At 40.3% G+C, this 21,800-nt stretch overlaps 1 protein-coding gene across 1 annotated transcript in view; it reads right to left on the bottom strand.

Annotated features, from left to right (window-relative positions):
• Positions 1 to 21,363, bottom strand: part of LOC126366010 (exosome RNA helicase MTR4) — a 94,839-nt gene extending 73,476 nt beyond the window's left edge. The window contains exons 1-3 of the mRNA XM_050008854.1: positions 21,158 to 21,363; positions 8,456 to 8,581; positions 1,020 to 1,262 (exon numbers count right to left, since the gene is read on the bottom strand). Of these exons, the coding sequence (XP_049864811.1) occupies positions 1,020 to 1,262; positions 8,456 to 8,581; positions 21,158 to 21,285 (497 nt within the window). The 5' untranslated portion in view covers positions 21,286 to 21,363. The remainder of the gene's footprint in view (positions 1 to 1,019; positions 1,263 to 8,455; positions 8,582 to 21,157) is intronic.
• Positions 21,364 to 21,800: the final 437 nt, after the last annotated feature.

A 21,800-nucleotide genomic window follows, 5' to 3' on the forward strand; every position in this document is an offset into this window, starting at 1 on the left:
TGGCCATATGGGGGGGGGGGGGGGGGGGGGGGGGGGGATTTGGGGTAATATTTCTTAGAATTGAAGTTAGACCTTGATCGCTTAGAGACTGCTGGTGTTTGCTCATCAGCAAGAGATGATGAACTACTCTTCATGGTGTGTCATCCAGCCTGATGCCACCCACTCCAATCAGGGGCCCTCCCCACGGACGCCACCAAGCCACAGCAAAGGCCATCTGGCACGATGGCCATTGCCGGGAGTCCCAATGCCACAGGGTGACGAGCATCTACTCCTTGGCATATGTGGAGAGTTAATGGTGCAGGCATCAGCAGAGCAATCCCTGTGTGGTCAGGTGGCTACAACCAACAACAGGGTACAGCCCCACCACAATGGACTGGCTACCATGCTGGATTGGGTGCAAAGAAGTTGATTAGCACTGTCAATGCAGAAAATGATGGTGCGCAGTGGATGGAGGAAAACACACCCGGGAGGGTGACCCCACCCAACACCTAGAGAAAGGGCGGAAATGAAGATCCACATCGACAAAGGATGCGAGAGGTCTCAGTGCACGATGGAAATGATGCACCATGTAAGGTGTCCTACCTCAATTGGCTTGTTCTTTGGAAAAATTTGGAAGAATGGAGGTCAAACCCTACAGAGGACCATAACATAAAGGCTGAAATGTGTGAGACTCTTTTTAGTCGCCTCTTATGACAGGCAGGGAAACCTTGGGCCTATTCTAACCCCTGGACCTGCAAGGGGAATAAAAAATGAAATAGCGAATCTAGATGTAGTCGAGTGTCAGTGAAATGAAACGGAGAGAAGTTAAAAAGTCATCTGGTTAGTTACTATTACAGTTTAATAAGGTGGATCTGGGGCATGCCCTTCTGGTACAGATGTGTGGTTCATTCAATATGTTATGATCTAATCAATTTAACAATTTGGGTTTCAAGAGAGGTGTTCCTCCTCCTACTTACATAAGTGAATCACAATAACGGTAAAGAAGAAAACATTGACAATATATTACACTTTTAACTTACTCAGCAACAACAGTCTTCCCAGCTGATGTGTGTGCTGAAACTAGTACTGATTGATTATTATCAATACAGAGTATAGCTTCCTTCTGGAAAGGATCCAAAATAAATTTGTACTCCTTTGCTGGTTTTGTTGTTATCTGTTTGAGAGGAACATACTCCATATTAGGTGGTACAGCCACTTCATGTGTACATGCTTCTAATGTTTCCACAGTGTGGACCTTTATTCGTGACTGCAGCTCACTGATACTGGAAAGAAAGGGAAAACACTGAATAGAATGTTTCTTACACAATACTTTCTGTAAGTAAAATGTTCATCTAAATAAAAACACATACAAGCATCAGAAAATTGTATTAGCAAGCAGAAGAGACATCTGCACAAAAAGTAGAAAGGTTACAGTATTTTATAAAATAGAGAGCAGGTAACCTGTACATGTAGATCTTTAACAATATTCCTTACTTTTGAATATTTATTGAGTAGTCAGCCGGGCGGCACTGCCTAGAAGATGTGATATTTTGGCAAGTTGACTTCTTGCTATCTTCAAGCTTTCCTGGTGACTGACTGACTTTCACTGAATATCGACTTTACATAACAATCCCCTGCCCAGCAGTCTCCAGTCGCAGACCTGGCAGAGTGGTGGGCAATTACATGCAGAGGAGGTGCACTGAACACAAATGTCACACAAACATAAAACAGATAACAAAATTCCCTGTGGTAGAGAACTCCATCTCCCATGGTCATGTCATAAATTAGAATGGCACCTAATTGCTGCAACAGTCCACCACCTTCAGAGACTGTATTCTAAAAGAGTCTGTAGATATCTGACTATGTGACAAATTAATAATAAAGGCAGTGGTTTTCAATTGAGCTTGGCCTGGGATCCAGCCTTGAGCATGGTCGAAGCACAGAAGCAATCTACATGGAAATCCACTCCTGTCAGTCATGGTCGCTGAAGAGGACATGGATGTATTGTTGCTGCACTGGCACAGACAAACGTCTGGTGCTGGTGGTAACATGTTTATCCCATCTCCATATCAGGTCCAGGCTTGGAGGTGGTTGGGTAGAGGCTACTGTTGGGTGCCCAGTGAAATACAGTCATCAGGAATGCCTGAAGATGGCAAGAAGTCAGCCTGCTGAAAGTTGCATATTCTGGACACCATCACCCAACTGAACATCTGAAAAATATTCAAGGTATTTCCACACCAGGAAAATGCAAAATCATACAATATTACTTACATCACAACACTTCTACTGAAGAAAATGCTATGCCTAATACTGAACCACACAGTAGTACGATGCAGCATAAATGATCTTTAGTACTGGGGTATTAGCGCACACATCACTACTGCTGTTAGCTGATAATGTATTCTTGCTACAAACAGATTAAAATAACTTACTAATCTCACACACATAAAGTAATATAAGAAAAGTAAAACCATATTATTTTAAACAAGTAGCTAGCTGCTACTTGTGGCACATCTTCAACAATGTTTATTACTATTCAATCAGTGTGTTGGAGGATTTAATAAGTGGTACATTCCACAATTTTTTTGGATGGGCTCCTGGAACAGCAATATATTGCATTTTTACTCTGCTCATGAAATGATGATCCAGCTGCAGTCATCTGCACACTATTGAGGAGAGTGGTAAAAATTTGTAAGACAAATTAACACTGGAGAAATGGTATCAAAACAGAAAATGATGGCTGAAACTCTGAGCTCCATATTCCTGAACTGAAAAACAATAGTTTAAAACAATAGTTAAAAAGTACAGAGATCACAGGACCTGTAAGATGAGTAAGTACAGAGATCGTCTGAAGAAATTCAATAGAACATCACATTTAATCTATTAGGTAACCATGATGTACAAAGGTAGGTTTCAGTGAGCCATGTGACATTCCAGTATCAGTAAAAATCACAGCAAAGCTGTGAAGAACTACAGACCTATTATTGCTGATATCAATTTGTCGTAAAATTAAGGACAATTTTTATGTCCATATGTGATGACTTTTCTGGAGCCCCAGCAACTTGTCTGTAAGCAAATGAATCAATACTGCAAACTTCATGTTTGTCCTATGTATTTCAGAGACTCAGACTTTTAGAGAGTGACATTCAGACTAACACCATATTTCAATTACTAGCAATGTCCTGTTGACCTTGACTAGGTATGTGGCGCTCTATGGATTTCTTAACTTAAAAGATTGCAATATATTGTACTCAGTGAAGAGATGATACAATTAGAATTTTGGTTGTACCTCAAGGAAGTATGTAAGGGCAGCTAGTATACCCGTTATACTTTCGTTTCTACTAAAAAAAGAAAAGAATCACAAAAACAGCAATAATGCAGAAGCTAGAGATGAAACCTACGCAAAGAGTAGAATAAAACAGGGTGTAAATAAAATGCAGTAATATAATTCTGTGTACAGAATGAATGTTTGAATCTTGAACGAGTTACATGAATGGATTGGATGTGTCAGTTGGATAGAGCACAAGTAAGATCAACATGGAATGTGATTATCGTTGGCAACAAGGCAGAACATACAAGGGTAATCCCACAAGTAAGGTCTCCTATTTTTTTATAAGTACAGAACTCTGTTTGTGTGGTGGTTGGTCACATTGTTATGAATAGTGCTTCATGCACTGTGTGTAAACATGCGCACGCCGTGCTGAGGTGCTCAGTCTTGACTTGGCAGCCGTTGAGAATGGAGCTCCCTTTGGATGTTACCGGCAAGTGCGAATTGCGCACAGATATTCGGTTTTTGAACGCAAAGGGCACTGCACCGATTGAAATCCATCGCCAATTGACGGAAATGTATGGTGAGACATGCATGGATGTAAAAAATGTTCATAAGTGGTGTAGAGAGTTTTCAGCTGGTTTGACCAAAACTCACGACAAACAAAGGAGTGCCAGACTGTCAATTTCTGAGGAGACTGTTGAAGGTTGAACAAAGCATGCATGAAGATCGCAGATCACCCTGGATGATCTCTGCACATTGGTTCCTGAGGTTTCCTGAAGCACCGTTCACAGAATTTTAATGGAAACACTGAACTACTGGAAGGTGTGCGCAAGATGGGTGCCATGCATGCTGACTGAGGACCACATGTGGCAACGAGTTGATGCTTCTGATGCATTTCTTCACTGCCTTGCAGCCAAACAGGACAACTTTCTGGACTCAATTGTCATGGGTAACGAAACCTGGGCATACCAATTTACACCTAAGACCAAGCAACAACTTTCTGAACAAATGCGTCCAAACAGGATCAACATGCTGCTGTTCTTTTCTTGGCTGCTGAAAGATGTAAACTGGTAGGCACCCACCAGAGAATAAATAATGTCTGTCAAAAACCACCACTGTGGAATGGTGCACCAAGTTTTGTGCTGGTCGCGATTCGACACAAGACACTGGTCATCCAGGTGGTCAGTCTCATCCACGTGGGAGACATCTGAGTAACTGCCCTATAGTCTTGATCTCTCCCCTGGCAATTATCACTACTTCGATCACTTGAAACAGACCTGAAAGGGTCAATGATTCCTGTTGGACAAGAGTGTGCAGCAGGCAGTTACGAATTTCTTCATGTAGCAGGACATGGCATTTTACCAAACACGTATCTTCAACCAGGCACAGTGGTGGGACGATTGGCTCAATGCTCATGGTAATTTTGTCTCATTGGTATACTGATTCTGGACTGTGTAGCCTTTTCGTTTGGCCCTTATACTAGTCACAAACAAGCAAACTCCAGTCATCTGCTGCACCCATTGCCATCCTCCTTTCAAACATGCCTGTGTCTGCTACATAAGATGATGCATATCATTGCAATAACACAGGTTTGCCAGTGTAGTTTGGCGCAACTTTACTGTGCTAATAACATACTCACTTTATAATACCAAAGTAATTGTTTTAAGAATTTTCTGTAGTGAATGTAAATGACTAGGCACATTACATTAGTGTTCCTCTTAGACTCTATATGGCTGAATAGTTATGCATAAAGTGGTAGTTTTTGCGGAACATTATAACAAAATGTGGGAAGAATTCCAATTAACATCATGTGGCATAAAAAAATTACTGACAGCTGATTCACAATGTAGGCTAATGTTATGTGCATGAATAGCACAGAAGATAATAACTGTATATTGTTTGATTAAACATTGTGCAATATTCATTTAAGTCAGTTACACTTATAAAATATTTCAATGTTCTTATCTGCAGAGACTTAAGATAGAATGATACAACAACTCTAGTTGATGAAGTAGATATCAGGATAAGATTACTGGAAGAATTATTAAAATGTGTCACTCATTTACAAAGAAGGCTGCTTACAAAATGCCTGTCTGGTCCATGCTTGAATAACAGTCCTCTGTCTAGAAATGCTAACAGAATCAACATGAGAAATAGAACAAGGATTAAATGCTTTGTCTTGGTTTTATTTAGGCAGAACATACGTGTGATTGATCCACTCAATTAAGATAGGGAGGGAGACCCTAAGTGAAGATAGGGAGCAAGAAACAAACTGCGCTCTCTCTCTCTCTCTCTCTCTCTCTCTCTCTCTCTCTCTCTCTCTCTCTCTCTCGCACACACACACACACACACACACACACACACACACGTGTGCACAAATGAATATACACATAAAATATTATGTACTAATTATTCTAAATGAGCTAGAAAAGTGAAATGAAGAATCTTTGTGTAACTCTGAAGTTTCACACAGAACGTCAGAAAAGATAAGTTATTTTTTTCACATCTCTAGTTTGGCTCACATCAATATGAGTAGAGACAAATTAAAGAACATCTTATTGCCTTAGAGGAAATCAATGTGAAAAACAAGTGAAAGCAATTCTGAAGTTGTTATTTCAGTAGTAAAAACCATTTTGTCATTCTTATATTTTTCCCACTGAAAACATATTGGTGGCACATACCAACGACATCATAGGTTTAGTGGCCTTACCACAAGCAAAGTAACTATGCCATGTGAGCACCAATCATGTAAGTCAGAAGTCAGTTCTCTTCAGGCAACCACCTCAAGCAGATCACCACCAGCTACGCTCAACGATTGTCTTCTCTCCATCACTGTCGCTAAACTCTGAGTACGATGTCACTTGATCCATTGAGCTCTGCTTAATTCAGTATCTCAGCCTACTGGACTGCCATTGAACTTTTATTTCCATTGGCAGCGACAGACAGCAACAGGTGCATCTTATGGAGCAGCTACTGTCTCACTCTGAGATGGGCCCCACCATCTACAGTACAGCCCATACTGGCCCGAATCCTATGTTCAATAACAAATGTACGGAATGGAGTTACTATGCAGCATGCTTGTGACAACATCTCGCAGTGCGAAATAGATTTACCCTCAGTGTGAACCTTCTGCCTTTACCCTGGACAAGCTGGTGGAGACAACAGTTCAACAGCATACTGTCAGTTACATGTGGTATCAGAACAACTGTTTCTTTCACTGTGCTGCACAAGCATGAAAGGCAAACTCCAAGGCATTAAAGAAATAAGATGGATCATCAGAATGAGAAATGAAGAGGTGGTGAGCAGGGTATTAGAGAAGAGGAACTTAATGAGGATAATACAGAAGAGGAAAACATTGTGGATGAGAGACATTATGTAGGAATAGTCCACTACAAGGAAGTGTGGAGGGAAAAGTAGAAGGAAAAAAAGTAGAGAAAACACAAGGTTTGGAATGCTAACATATGTAATGAGAGGAAGAAGTTACAAGCAAATGAAGGAGGATGTTCAGGATTGAAAGAGATGGAGGATGTCCACTTCACACCTGTTGGAGGACAGATTTACTGAAGGAAGTTCTTTTGACCTCATAAATTCACTTGCACAGCAGAGAGTTGTACTGGATCTCAGACAGACAGTCTCATACACAACAGAATGGCCCAAGATGCACCCAACCATGAAGTCCAAATCCATGTTATCAATTTACTAGATCCTACCTTGGAAGAAACCCTAGCCATTGCACACAGGCAACTGGTGCCCAATGTAGCAACTGAGAGATGTTGCCTCCACAGCTTCAACCAACAGCCACCTTTGCCACTGACCACTAGCCAGCACACTTTTACCAGCATTAAAGGAAGCTTCCGCACTGCCTACAGGGCTTCTGCCACCATTCCTGTTATGCCTGTCCCAGCTGCTTAGTTGATTGTATAATTTGTGGTTGGACAAGCCATATTGCTGCTGTCTGTCACAGCAACACAAGACAATCTACATGGCTATCACAAGGCACAGTCTACATGGCTATCACAAGCAAAGGAGGTGAAGATCATCCACATGACGCAAACTGGGCTATACAACAGGCACCTACGGATACACATTTTCATCGCCAGCTACTGGATAGAGTTTAATTGCAGTTTGGCATAACAAAAATGAGCTCTGGTCCTCTCCTGCCAGGTACTATGCTTCTGCTTGGGTATGGCCAAGCACCAATTAGTTTCAGGCATGTGTTAATTCTTGGCCACATGCAAATTGGTTACCATCTGTCTCCAGTTTGTAATAGCCTGTCATACATATATCCCAAAAGTATCTAGCATAGGCTCTTTTGATGCATTACGCAATTATAGCCTCCGTTCGTATGAAATGAGAAGTCATGCGCTCCCCCCCCCCCCCCCCCCCCCCCTCTGCCCTCCCACTGAATATTCACGTGGGAGTTCCTTCTGTTTCATTTACTTTCTCATGGATTTTAAATTTTTTCTGATGCAAGGATCTGATGACTTAAGCTGTATTAAAGTTTGATAGAAAGTATATTCCGTAACTTCAAAGGTATTTGCTTATTATTGTAGGTTACAGCAATTATTACTTGATACACCTGAATAGGTTTTACATGTTTAAACATTTTCGCAGCAGGAGCTTCTTAAGTTAAAATCATTTTCATTTTCCACTTTCTTCATTTCCACAACTCTACATACGTAAAATATCCTTGGTTTTGAGACAACCATGACTCTGAAGCTGGAGCCTTAGAATCTGTCTTGGCCCAGACAACAAAAATGTTTGTAACTGTGATTCATTTCCAAAATAGCTAACTGAATGGACATCACAGAAACTGATTTTATGGCCCTGTGTACTGAAGCCTTAACTATAAATTCTGTACTGGAATGAAAAAAAATTAATGTCCATGGATATCTCCTTAGTACACTGTGACACCTATAAACCAATGAATAAGGTCTGCACGAAGGTGGCAAGACAACTGGAAAGCATTTAGCACTGTTGCCCTACAATCACACATGACATTATTTTGAAATAATAAATAATACGAAAAACAGTATCAAGGAAAATGCTAAAATGGTAATGCTCTATAAACTTTTTAGTGTGGTTCATTATCAGATCTACACATGCAACTGTAGGCTTTCTTCGCACTAATGCAAAAGAAAAAACTTACGTTAGAGTATGAAAACTATTTACATAATTTATAGCACAATATGAAAGTAATCTTACTTTATGTCATCAAGGATAGTTTCCCTTTTCAGTTTTTTGTGGTCAGATTCTCCACCTCCAAATTCATCTTCATAATCTCGTTTCACTTGGTCAGAGGCCGGTCTGGTAATACTTATATCTTTAAACCTGAAAGAATAAATTTATATACATTAGCTCATTGTGGGAAAACAAAACATTGAGTTACTTAAAATAGTGGTCAACAGCAAAATATGTATATCCCATAATGGAGTAACTGAACATGGCAAATTATATATTCTACGCAAATAGTGAGTTAATTCCAAATTTCACAGATAATTTGCAAGATTTCTATCAAAATAGCATGGAAAGTCATTTCACAGGCTTCTAGGCAACTGTTAGAACTTTCAGGGTATGTCTTACCAAAAGATGGCAACAAATCTTTAAGCAGCACTTCACCAAGCCTCTGCAAACAGACTTGGAACTGGGCTGGTAGGCGACTGTTGGCAGCTGATGACTTTAGGGTGGACAATGTCTATCAATTTGATGTAGGAGATCCATGATTATCCATAAATAGTGACGCCATAGTATCCCGCAGGTATCAGCTGATGCATTTCACAATGTTCAATGATTTTATTATCCTTTTCATTCCTCAGTCCTTTAGGACTGGTAACCATATTACGATCTTGTTAAAGATTAGGTCCACATCAGTTTGGTTCAAATTATGACATGAACAGATGACATTTACATATATTGTTTTCCATTATTGTTGTAAGGCTACACAAAAGTAAAGATCATGAAATAATCAATGAACAGCAAATTGCTTGACCGAACTACTCACTTTGAATGAAACAATTTTAATAGCTATTATAGATAATGTTACACTTAAAATGCTGCTGAAAGACTGTGTCAGAATTGTTAGATGTACTCATAAGCCGCAACTGTGAACTCAGAAAAGGTTGTTGTATCTCCAAGTGGTGTTCTACAGCTATTCCAGGTAAAAGACTCTTGAATGACTGACACTTATAGGACTAGTTTACCATGGTGGAACAATACTATCTCAGTCCACAATGAAAGCTGCCCAGGAAGTTTTGGGATGTAAGATGGATAACTACCTAGTCAACCCTTTCTAAGCAGCTGATGAGGATGACACTTAAGTAACTGTTTGGACTGGCGTTGTCCTTGTCAGATCGCAATAGAAAAATTACTGCATTCCTCCTAGACTATATGTGAGACCAAATTTTATTAAAACTATCAAGAAGTACTATACCTTTATTGTCTGAAGACAGATAATTCAACATGGTACACTGATTTTGCTCCAGTCCTATGATGCTTTCTCATGCCATAGGCAGAGAGAACTTCGGCTCCAAGTGGCATCTCCAAAACAGGTGAGTGTATGTTTCCTCAAAGTTGAAACACTTGAAGAAGATGTTCAAGATTCCTAGCTTCACACTGCCATGGATGGTATGAAAAGCTGAAGTCTGCCAGACTTAGGAAATGACATTGAAAAAGTCGTCCTTCACCACTGCCTCATGCACAGCTCTTGGGGTACTCATGACAATACTGTTTTTCAATATGTCTAAAGCTATAATCACCTGCTTGAAGCCCTCATTATTGACTCCAAAACTCATGTAATTTAGATCAATGACCGAATAATGGTAGGGCACAGCAATGGTTCATACCGACCCTGACAAAATGCTGAAGTGAGTCCCTTGTTCCTGTTTAGCTGACAGATGCACTCTGAAACAGACTTTCTATTAATTCAACCTTAAAGGCAGATACTAGGAGAATAACAGTATGTCTTGTGTTTTGAAATTTCACATGAAGAGAATTGGAGAGCGGACGAATACAGAGTCAATACCTGAGAGCATTTATATCTATATGAGCATGGGACAGCATATATGAAGATCACACTTTTATTTGCTTTTATGTACTCACTCTGATAGCAACAATAGTAAGTGGGGCTGGTGATGAATGAAGTGTCATTCACAAATATAACCAGTAATGGCATTATAACTACCATAGTCATATATTTTGTGCAGACTGTAGGCCCACAGCAGCAGTTTGCCAGCAGTTCGAAAATGTGTCTCAAGAGACACGAACATGAATGCTCTCTTGTGCAAGGCGCTTCAATTCTTCTGCGTGAGTCCCAGGTGCATACATTTTCCACCGAGCAATGGAAACCATTTTATTGGAAAGGTCTGTCTTTATTCTTCTGTCTTGGTGGGGAGTTCCAAGTCTATCTTGGAAGTTTCCTTAGGGCTTACTGTATTTGGAGCTCTATTCTGGAATCATGGTCATTGGACTAGATAATCAATACACCTTTAAGCAAATAAAAATTGTTCTGGGGTCAGAGATGCCAGATGTGTATAGTAGTTTTAACTACACGCCGGGCAAGCTTTACGTAACTGGTGGTCTGGACGACAGAGGACGGAATAAGCCATGTAATAAGGGCTGGGCACATGCTAGTTGTGGACTGGAACTGCGGAAAGTGCTATGGCATTACCTGAGTGATGGGTCAGCGGCCCAGAGTTTGCTGTTTAGTCAGTGGATGGTGGGAAGCATATCACATCCAAATTAGTGCCTTGCACTCCTACTGGATTTGGTGAGCATCGGCATTCAGTTTCGAATTTGAACTTGGTCATTTGTCTTGGCTAGAACAGTAATTTGTCCATCTGAGATCGACTCTGGCCGCACGCAGGGTTAACTTGTAAATTAAACTGTTTTTGGCTAGCAAGTCTTAGGAGAATTTTTCCTACTTCTTCTGGGACACATCACATTGGATGTAGCGCCAAAGAGCAGGTTAGTCTTATCACTGACCATAGTGTCACGAAATTGTACCCTGGCAGTGTTCTGCAAATTTCAATGTTGTTTGTGGCTGATCGGAGCCTTTCTTTTGTAGACTTTCTGGGCTTTGCAAATATGCTGAACTATGTGCACAGTATTCTAGAGAAGTGATGTCAGCTTCAGGGCAGTCCGTAGCTGTGGATACATGTTAGCAGGTTCCGATGGCTGAAATTTGTATGTAAGGGGGTTAATTAATTTCTGTGACTACAAAGCTACACTTAATTGTGTTGTTCCAAATTGCCTCATGTTCAAGAGGTACAGTGAACATAAAGTTGATTAATAATTTGTCATCTGCAGTGTTGGTTCATAGTTTGGGACTGTAGTAAAGTGAGCCATGTACCAATGCATCTGTTAGTGATGAAAGATTGATTTGTTTATGGCTGCATTAGTGTATGTTATGCATCTGTAAATTGTAATTAAATTTTGCTATAAGTTTTCTGGTAACTACCCTAATGTTGGTTTTATGACAACTGGGTTGGTTGAACTTGCCTTAAGTTATTCACATGTCAGTATCCCTACGGCCAGTTATGGCACACTAATGTGAAAGCGATTATGAACTTGAGCTTAATTGTTTCAAAAAGTATGCTTCGTACAACTTTTACATTTACTGGTGCATTGAAGTCTGTCTACAAATGGTGAGCTCCTCAAGATGTCAGTGTGCAAACAATCCCAACTCAATTTGGTTCATCTGTGGCTCATTTACTTTGAAATCTAGAAGGGAGAACATAACCCCATATGTGAGAAAAAGCTTACCTAGCTTATTTTTGTGTCAAGTTAGGAGACCAAGACAAGACATATGTGCCACACCGTAAGTGTTGTATGTGTGTTACGAGATTAAGAAACATGGATGCAGGGGAAGAAGAATTCATTACCTTTAGGAATTACAATGATGTGGCTATACCAAACAAACCACAACAATAGGGCCATAATAAAATGAGTATAAAACGAATTGGATATCCAAATCTGAAATCAGCCATCAGATTGTCATCATCTGATTCTGCAGATGCTGATGAAATTTTGGTGCCCACTAAACAGTTGAAAGCAGGGCTGTTTACCCAAGGTGAAGTAAATGATTTTGGGCTCTTGCTCAGAGAAAAAAAGACTGATAATACCTGTTACAACATTCTCCTGGTATCAAATAAGAGGAGTTTTGTGAGTACTTCACTGAAGAAGCCCTCTTGTTTACTGTAATACAACAATAAAGAATGAAGGTTATTTATTTATGGAACCCAGAAAAAAGGGGGGCTGCACTCCTGCACATTATCAATAATTATGATTTAATATCACTAAGTTACTCTTACATATTGAAGGAAAACTACAAAACCTTTTCAATGATATTAACAGCAATTTAAAATATTCAGAGCAAAAATATATAATGGGTGGTGATCTAAAGCTCAAGGAACGTTTCTTGGGCAACAGTCAGGCTGCACAAAATATCCCTGCTGGGATAGTAGTGGACATGATTTACACGGGGTGAGAAAGTAATGGGTACCTAAAACAAATCTGGATCCAGGAGACAAGAATGTTATAAAGCAAGTTTGGTGAACTCTCCACATAAATCTCGGTATCATGAAACAATTCATAATGCGACTGAGTAAATGTGGTGAATGTTTTAAGTATATCTGTCACAAATTTTCCTTCCTGTGTGCTGCTAAACTGAAAGGACAGATCTGTGGGGCCACAGATAAGGAATCTAATAACATACAATTTAGGGATTTGATGACTTATGAGGAAAGAATGCCTCAGATAGGATTCAAGAATATGATAAATGGTTTTTCGGGGAACAGAAAGCACCCATGTTATAAGAAATTTGTGGCAGATATGCTGATGACTAAGAAAAATTTAGGTTGCAATATGAGTATCAACCTGCATTTCCTTAATAGCCATCTCAGATTTTTCCCAGAAAACTTCAGCAATTTTTGTAATTGTAGTATAGTCAAAACAAGTCAAGGTCATAGCAAAGAAAAGGAAGAAGCAAGTAGCGGAAATACGGAAGCATCCGATCCCGTCCGTCTGCTTTGACCCATGATGTCACAAATATGGCGGAAACGACCATAAACCACGATTCCAATATGGCGCATATAAAGTTGGTACATACACAGTATGAGGACGAAAATACATCTAAAAACAAACACACACACACACTTTCCACAAAAAGCCTAATGACACTAACGGGACAAGTGCGGGAAACGGGGTGTTTTTGGGTGAGGGCAAACCAAATATAAACAAATTTAGACACCCACACCCATACAGACATCACAAAACTCCCCAAATACCACTAAACAATATCATCTGGAATCTGACACTTCCCTTGACCTATATAGCATAACAGCAGCTCCCAATCCCATAAATGAGGATCAAACACTTCCCTTGGCCTATGTAGCTCAAAAACATCTCCCTATACCAATATCAACATACACAGCCACAGATTGGGATCGAACACTTCCCTTGACCAGCGCACTGTTAATTTTATCCGTCATATCCATTTCTGAACAAAAACAGATTAATTTGACTAAAATTACCACACGATGTAGAGCAAACACTAAATTAACCTTCAAACAAAATCGTTAACTCACTGAAACGAATTCCACTACAAACACAGCCGACACTCTTAACAATTCTGGATAGTGACTAAAAGCAAACTGAGCCCATTACACCAAGCAAACAAAACCCTGAACATACCACCAGAGAGCACAAGAAACCACAACGCGACATCTAGAAACACACCACACTAAAACCACGCTCCGTGCCGTCATGACGTCACACACGACAACACCCTTACGTCACGGGTCAAAGCCGACACGTGGGACTGGACGCTTCTGCCGACCCCAAGTGGTAGCTTACTTTTTTTCTGAACAGAAAAGCTTAATCACCATTGTTGTTTGCATGAGTGCAGCTGCAAATTACATGCCACTGCTCCTTATATTTCCAAGACATAACATGGAGAGTCAGTTTAAGAATGGAGCAGTCCCAGTATTGATATTCAACTGTCACAAACCTGGGTGGATCAAGATAGGCATATCCACGAAATGATTTGAACATTTTGTAGAAACTACCAACCCTTCTGCATCAGGTACAGTCCTCTTCTTGAGACAGTTCTCATCAACTGTACCAATCTGCATTGCATTTATGTATTCACTGTTGACTTTTCAACAACGCTGAAATTCAGACATGGCTGACAAATCGCAGAGATCCAGTATGTTCTGTTACACAGTACCAGACCTCTAAGCTTTCGAGAAAAGCTTATATTAAAGGGGCAACAATAGGAACTGCCCCAAATGGGTTTAGGAAAGCTGGTATCTACAACTTCAGCGGGAACTTACTCGATGAGCCCAACTTTGTAGAGGAGCCCATTGACCAGAAAACATCCAACAACAAAGAAAGTGGTGAACATACAACAACAAAGAATGTGGTGATAATGATAAACAGTCAATGACAAGCAAATCTCAACAAGTTTGCTTCCCAGCCTAAACCCAACTATAACAAGCATAAGAGAACCAAAGGTTAGTCAGTGAAATTACTTATGTACACTCCAAACAAGAAAGGTTTTTGAAAATCTGAATCCCGCTATACAATTAAGGCTACCTGCAAGAAACGCAAACTTTTCACATAAAAGAGAGGTGGTAAGAGATTGAAGAAACATTGCAATGAAAATTCTCCAGCTCTGAATATGATACATAAACTGAGGAGGCATATAGTGAAAATTCATTCGAGGATAAAGTCGAATGTATCAACTGTTGGAAGCTATGATCAAAAAGTTTTAATGGTGTCCGGGGCCAGTGCAAACACCCAAGTTCTGGGCCCATGAACGGCGTGCTGGAAACCCAAAAAAAGCAGTTCAGTTGTGGGAAGTGTATGAGAAAAAAAGTCAAAATATTAACTGAAACTCCTCAAACATCATTTTTTTAATAAAAAATATGGTTTATCACAGTTAACAATACAATTTGTTTGTTTTGTGTTTTGAATATGATATTTGCAAGTAAGTGAGGAACTGTTCTGTCAATTAGCACTATTATATTTCAAACATAAGTGCACTGTGTATAAAAGCAAACTGGAGCGATGAATGAAAACTTTTATCAAGGCCAGGATACGAACTCAAGACTCCTGGTCACTAAGTAGATGTGCTAACCACTACACCACCCTGGCATAGTGGCTTTGCACAACTGAACTGACTGGTCTAGCATGCCTCTCTCCTCAATGTGAATTGCCATTCACACCTCAGCCCACTTGGTACTCCATCTAAAGATGAACAGCTTTGTAGAGGCTCTCCAACTGTATTGGAATAGCACCTCAGCATTGAACAAAATGAGATCCTTCCAGGAACACAAGCATAAGTGCTTTAATGAAATGAAACTATATGGTTCCAGAGTCTCAAACACCTATAAGTGATGATAATACCGAGTTGGCACCAAGTCTAGGGCTATTCTGCCTTACACAGTGAGCATCTCAATACAATACAGATCAGTATGTCATTACATCTAAGATTTTTTATTCGCATTCAGTGGCTTCACCAACTCACAACAAAGCTGTCACCTTCCAACCAAACACAGACCTCTGACTAACTACAGACTAGTCTGTCACGACAACCAACAATCCAAAACACTAACAGAGATGACAAAAAATGGAAAAACAGTCACTGTATCCTGACTGCATAAAAGTTACATATTGGACCCACTTTGCCTTCTTCAATATGACATGGACATAACATTAGGCTTTGCTATGGGTCAGTTTATTACAACACCCAGATTTCCTGCTTTAACATTCATTGGCTTCACCAGCTCATAACTAAATAGTTACCTTTCAACCTAACCTAGACCTCAGATTGCCCAACAGATCAGACTATCACAACAACCAAGACTTAGGAGATGTCCAAGATGTAACTTCAGCCATGTATGACATCACATGCCAAATCATAATTATGTTATGGGATGCGGCTGACATTTGACATCGATAGGCTCGGCTGACTGACATATATAACCTTGTACCTTTGTGCAATAGCTGTATCAAGTATGTGCTCTAGCAAAACAGGAAAATAAAATAATTCATCATTCATTCACAAATGCCAGATCCCATAGTCCCAGACAGGTCTATCTTAAGAAGACAGGGCATTTACAATATCTACGCACTAAAGTGCTCACAGTCTATCGAAATTCATACCAATATAGAGGTACTGCACAATTTTAAATGATCCCAAAAGACTGACTGGAATAATGAGTAAATCTTAGTGAATGGGCCCAGATGTGTCAAAATGAACTGGTGAAGGGTTAAGTGTCACTTCTTTACCCCAGGGATAAAAGAAAGATAAGGAATGTCATAAATATGTTACAAAATAATGCAAATATCAACTACTTCACACGATTTATAGCTTGAACAGAGAGTGGAAATTAACTTCTTATCATAACTCTCAGGTAAATAGTGTATCTATTGTGGTATAATGGTGTAGAGTGCTGCATCACATGGTTCAAGTAAAATAGTATTGGAAGATAATAAGGAGCAATTTCAATGGCTTTATTTCACATTCCTTGTGCCCAATAACTACCTTCTTGTAAACTGAGTAAGAATTTAGTCTCTCTGCCCTTGAGCACTACCTCTCCCAACGCCCACCCGAAGATCTTCCAAAAACCTCCTTCCTTATCACACTTACCAACTTCATCCTCACCCATAATTACTTCACTTTTGAAGACCAGACCTACAAACAAATCAGGGGAACTGCCATGGGAACCAGGATGGCTCCATCCTATGCCAACCTCTTCATGGGCCGCATGGAGGAGGCTTTCCTGAAGACCCAACAGCTGCTTCCCCTGGCCTGGTATAGGTTTATAGATGACATCTTTGTGGTCTGGACTCATGGTGAAGAAACACTCCTTAATTTCCTCCTTAACCTCAATTCCTTTTCGAATCTGAATTTCACCTGGTCCTTCTCCAAAGCCCAAGCCACCTTCCTGGAAGTTGACCATCTTGTTGAAGCTCACATCCACACCTCTGTCCATATCAAACCCACCAACAAACAACAGTACCTTCACTTTGATAGCTGCCATCCATTCCACATCAAACGCTCCCTTCCCTACAGCCTAGATATTCATGGCAAACGTATCTGCTCCAGTAATGAATCCCTCAACAATTACACCAATAACCTGACCAGTGCTTTCCTCTCCCGCAACTATTCTGCAGACCTTGTCCACAAACAGATCACCCGAGCAATACATTCCTCCCCGTCCAACAACAATATTCCTACCCTCAGACCACACAGAAGCATCCCCCTTGTCACCCAATATTATCCTGGCCTCGAATACATCAATAAATTACTCCACCAGGGATATGACTTTCTCAAGTCAACCCCTGAAATGAGATCATCCCTTGACAAAATTCTCCCCACACCAGCCAGAGTTGCCTTTCGTCGTCCCCCTAACCTCCGTAACATCCTTGTTAAACCCTACAATATTCCGAGACTACCTTCTCTACCAAGCGGTTCCTACCCCTGTAACCGACCCCGCTGCAAAACCTGCCTCATGCATCCCCCCCACAACCACCTACTCCAGCCCCGCTACTGGTAAAACATACACAATTCAAGACAGGGCCACGTGTGAAACTACACATGTCATTTATCAGCTGACATGCCTGCACTGCACAGCCTTTTACATTGGTATGACAACAACTAAACTGGCTGAGCGCATGAATGGACACAGACGAACTGTCCGCTTAGGAGATGTCCAATACCCAGTAGCGGAGCATGCCCTCCAGCATAATTCTAGGGACCTAGGAACCTGCTACACCGTATGTGCCATTTGGCTTCTCCCACCCAACACCAGTCCCTCTGAACTGCGGAGATGGGAACTTGCACTCCAGCACATCCTTTCATCCCGCCATCCCCCTGAACTGAACCTACGTTAAACAACCTCACTCCCATTTACTTTTCAGTCTTCTCCTCTTTAGCCATTCATGCATCTTTTCATCCTACATCTTTATACTATACACCTCTTTACTTCTGTATGCATCCTCCTTGGTTTGAAGCTGGCACAGTACCTACAGTAGAATATCTTTGGCTTCCCTCTGACAACCATGCCTCCATCCTTGCTACCTTCCCCGTTTTCCTTTCCCTGTTGCTTCATAACCTGGGTTGTGAGTAACTAAATCCACTTTCCCTTCTTTCCTTTCTTTCCCCTCTATCCTCCCTGATGAAGGAACATTTATTCCGAAAGGTAGGAACTTAAATTTTCGGTTGTTTTTTGTGTTTCTATGATGTACTGAGCTGAGGTAAGTACTGGCCAGCCCCTCTATCTCTTTGTTAGTAATTGTTTCACATCTTTGTATGAGATTTTCCATTAATTAGTAAGAATTTAGTTCAACACACAAAGAAAATATGAAGATTGTCAGAACAGTATCTAGCCCACAAACACCAGAAAACAATGATAAATATGATCTTGTAGATATCAAATGAACAGTGAATTTAATATGAATATAAAGGCAAAATGTAGACGATATGGTAGTTACAGTGCAGGTATAAGATAAATAGTTTCTTTAGACAGAATTTGTTTACACAGTTGAACTTAGTTTTGTTTTCAGGTGAGTACTAATAAACTGATGAAAAGAGAAAATACAAAATTGCAGTAAATGAAGAAGGCAAAAAGGAATACAAAAGTCTCAAAAATGAGATAGACAGGAAGAGGAAAATGGGTAAGCAGGGATGGCTAGAGGACAAATGTAAGGATGTAGAGGCTTATCTCACTAGGGGTAAGATAGATACTGCCTACAGGAAAATTAAAGAGACCTTTGGAGAAAGGAGAACCACTTGCATGAATATCAAGAGCTCAGATGGAAACCCAGTTCCATGCAAAGAAGGGAAAGCAGAGGGTCTATACAAGGGTGATGTACTTGAGGACAATATTATGGAAATGGAAGAGGATGTAGATGAAGATGAAATGGGAGATACAATACTGCATGAAGAGTTTGACAGAGCACTGAAGTACCTGAGTCGAAACAAGGCCCCCGGAGTAGACAACATTCCATTAGAACTACTGACAGCCTTGGGAGAGCCAATCCTGACAAAACTCTATTATCTGGTGAGCAAGATGTATAAGACAGGCGAAATACCCTCAGACTTCAAGAAGAATATAATAATTCCAATTCCAAAGAAAGCAGGTGTTGACAGATGCGAAAATTACCGAACTATCAGATTAATAAGTCACAGCTGAAAAATACTAATGCGAATTCTTTACAGATGAATGGAAAAACTGACAGAAGCCGACTTCGGGGAAGATCAGTTTTGATTCCGTAGAAATGTTGGAACACTTGAGGCAATACTGACCCTACGACTTATCTTAGAAGCTACATTAAGGAAGGGCAAACCAATGTTTCTAGCATTTGTAGACTTAGAGAAAGCTTTTGACAATGTTGACTGGAATACTCTCTTTCAAATTCGAAAGGTGGCACGGGTAAAATACAGGGAGCGAAAGACTATTTACAATTTGTACAGAAAGCAGATCGCAGTTATAACAGTCGAGGGGTATGAAAGGGAAGCAGTGGTTGGGAAGGCAGTGAGACAGGGTTGTAGCCTATCCCCGATGTTATTCAATCTGTATATTGAGCAAGCAAAGGAAACAAAAGAAAAGTTTGGAGTACGTATTAAAATCCATGGAGAGGAAATAAAAACTTTGAGGTTCGCCGATGACGTTGTAATTCTGTCAGAGACAGCAAAGGACTTGGAAGAGCAGTTGAACGGAATGGACAGTGTCTTGAAAGGAGGGTATAAGATGGACATCAACAAATGCAAAACGAGGATAATGGAATGTAGTCGAATTAAGTCGGGTGATGCTGAGGGAATTAAGGAAATTAAATTAGGAAATGAGACACTTAAAGTAGTAAAGGAGTTTAGCTATTTGGGGAGCAAAATAACTGATGATGGTCGAAGTAGAGAGGATATAAAATCTAGACTGGCAATGGCAAGGAAAGCATTTCCGAAGAAGAAAAATTTGTTAACATCGAGTATAGATTTAAATGGCAAGAAGTCGTTTCTCGAAGTATTTGTATGGAGTGTAGCCATGTATGGAAGTGAAACGTGGACGATAAATAGTTCAGACAAGAAGAGAATAGAAGCTTTAGAAATGTGGTGCTACAGAAGAATGCTGAAGATTAGATGGGTAGATCACATAACTAATGAGGAAGTACTGAATAGAATTGGGGAGAAGAGGAGCTTGTGGCACAAATTGACTAGAAGAAGGGATCGGTTGGTAGGACATGTTCTGAGGCATAAAGGGATCACTAATTTAGTATTGGAGGGCAGTGTGGAGGGTAAGAATCTTAGAGGGAGGCCAAGAGATGAATACACGATACAGATTCAGAAGCATGTAGGCTGCAGTAAGTACTGGGAGATGAAGGAGCTTGCACAGGATAGAGTAGCATGGAGAGCTACATCAAGCCATTCTCAGGAGTGAAGACCACCACCACAACAACAACAACAACAAAAACAACAACAACAATCACCAATAAATTAAAGAGTCATTTAACACAGTACTCATCCTCTGTACTGATAAACTGTGGTTCTACCAGCAACTTTTGGAACGGCGTGGGTGATTTGAAATCCCAAAAGTTTTGCATGAAAACAAACGCAACTACGGAGACAGAGGAACAATATCCAATTCTGTATCAGTCAGTTGTATATCATACTTCAAATGGTACACAGTAACGTCCCAACTTCCAAATTCACGCAGTTTATAAACAAATTTACCTACTTGATTCTATTGTTGTGGACAAGACACACACGGCAGATTAATCCGGTTTGTTCTGGTGATTTTAAGTGACATGAACAATCACTATCTTTCCCTACAAATTTATAGAGCTTGAACAACACACAAACATAACCTCAATTTACAGTCGTGATACCAGTTAAAGTGTTGTACTTACTCAGCGCTGTCTTGAGAGGTGTGGTCATCTCCACGAGAGTCTTCATGTAAGGATATTGTGTGAATGGAATCATCCTGACCTTCATTTTCCTCGAAAACACTGAACAAATCATCGCTAAAATTCGCCATGCTTCCAAAACACAACAAACATCAACCCAACTACGATTAAAATGCGGTGACACTGCAGCCAACTATACAACAACACGAACAGCTGAATAAAAGAGTATGTTACAGTTATCTCTGCATAGCAACGATTATAACATTGTTTTCAGATCGCTCACGAAAATATTAAGAAATATAGATTAATTATTAACAGTTTAGCTCTAAACCTTGTTGTCCAACGTGAAAAACGCCTCTGCAAACCAACTGTCGTCAGAGAATACCTGTTAAATATCTTTCCGCTCCCGGGATTGGAATGACTCCTTACCCTCTCCCTTAAAACCCACATCCTTTCGTCTTTCCCTCTCCTTCCCTCTTTCCTGAAGAAGCAACCATCGGTTGCGAAAGCTAGTAATTCTGTGTGTGTGTGTGTGTGTGTGTGTGTGTGTGTGTGTGTGTGTGTGTGTGTGTGTGTGTGTTTTGCTCATTGTGCCTGTCTGCCGACGCTTTCCCGTTTGGTAAGTCTTGGAATCTTTGTTTTTAAT

This window comes from Schistocerca gregaria, chromosome 4 (assembly GCF_023897955.1).
Source record: "Schistocerca gregaria isolate iqSchGreg1 chromosome 4, iqSchGreg1.2, whole genome shotgun sequence".
Classification (NCBI taxonomy): Eukaryota; Metazoa; Arthropoda; class Insecta; order Orthoptera; family Acrididae; genus Schistocerca; species Schistocerca gregaria.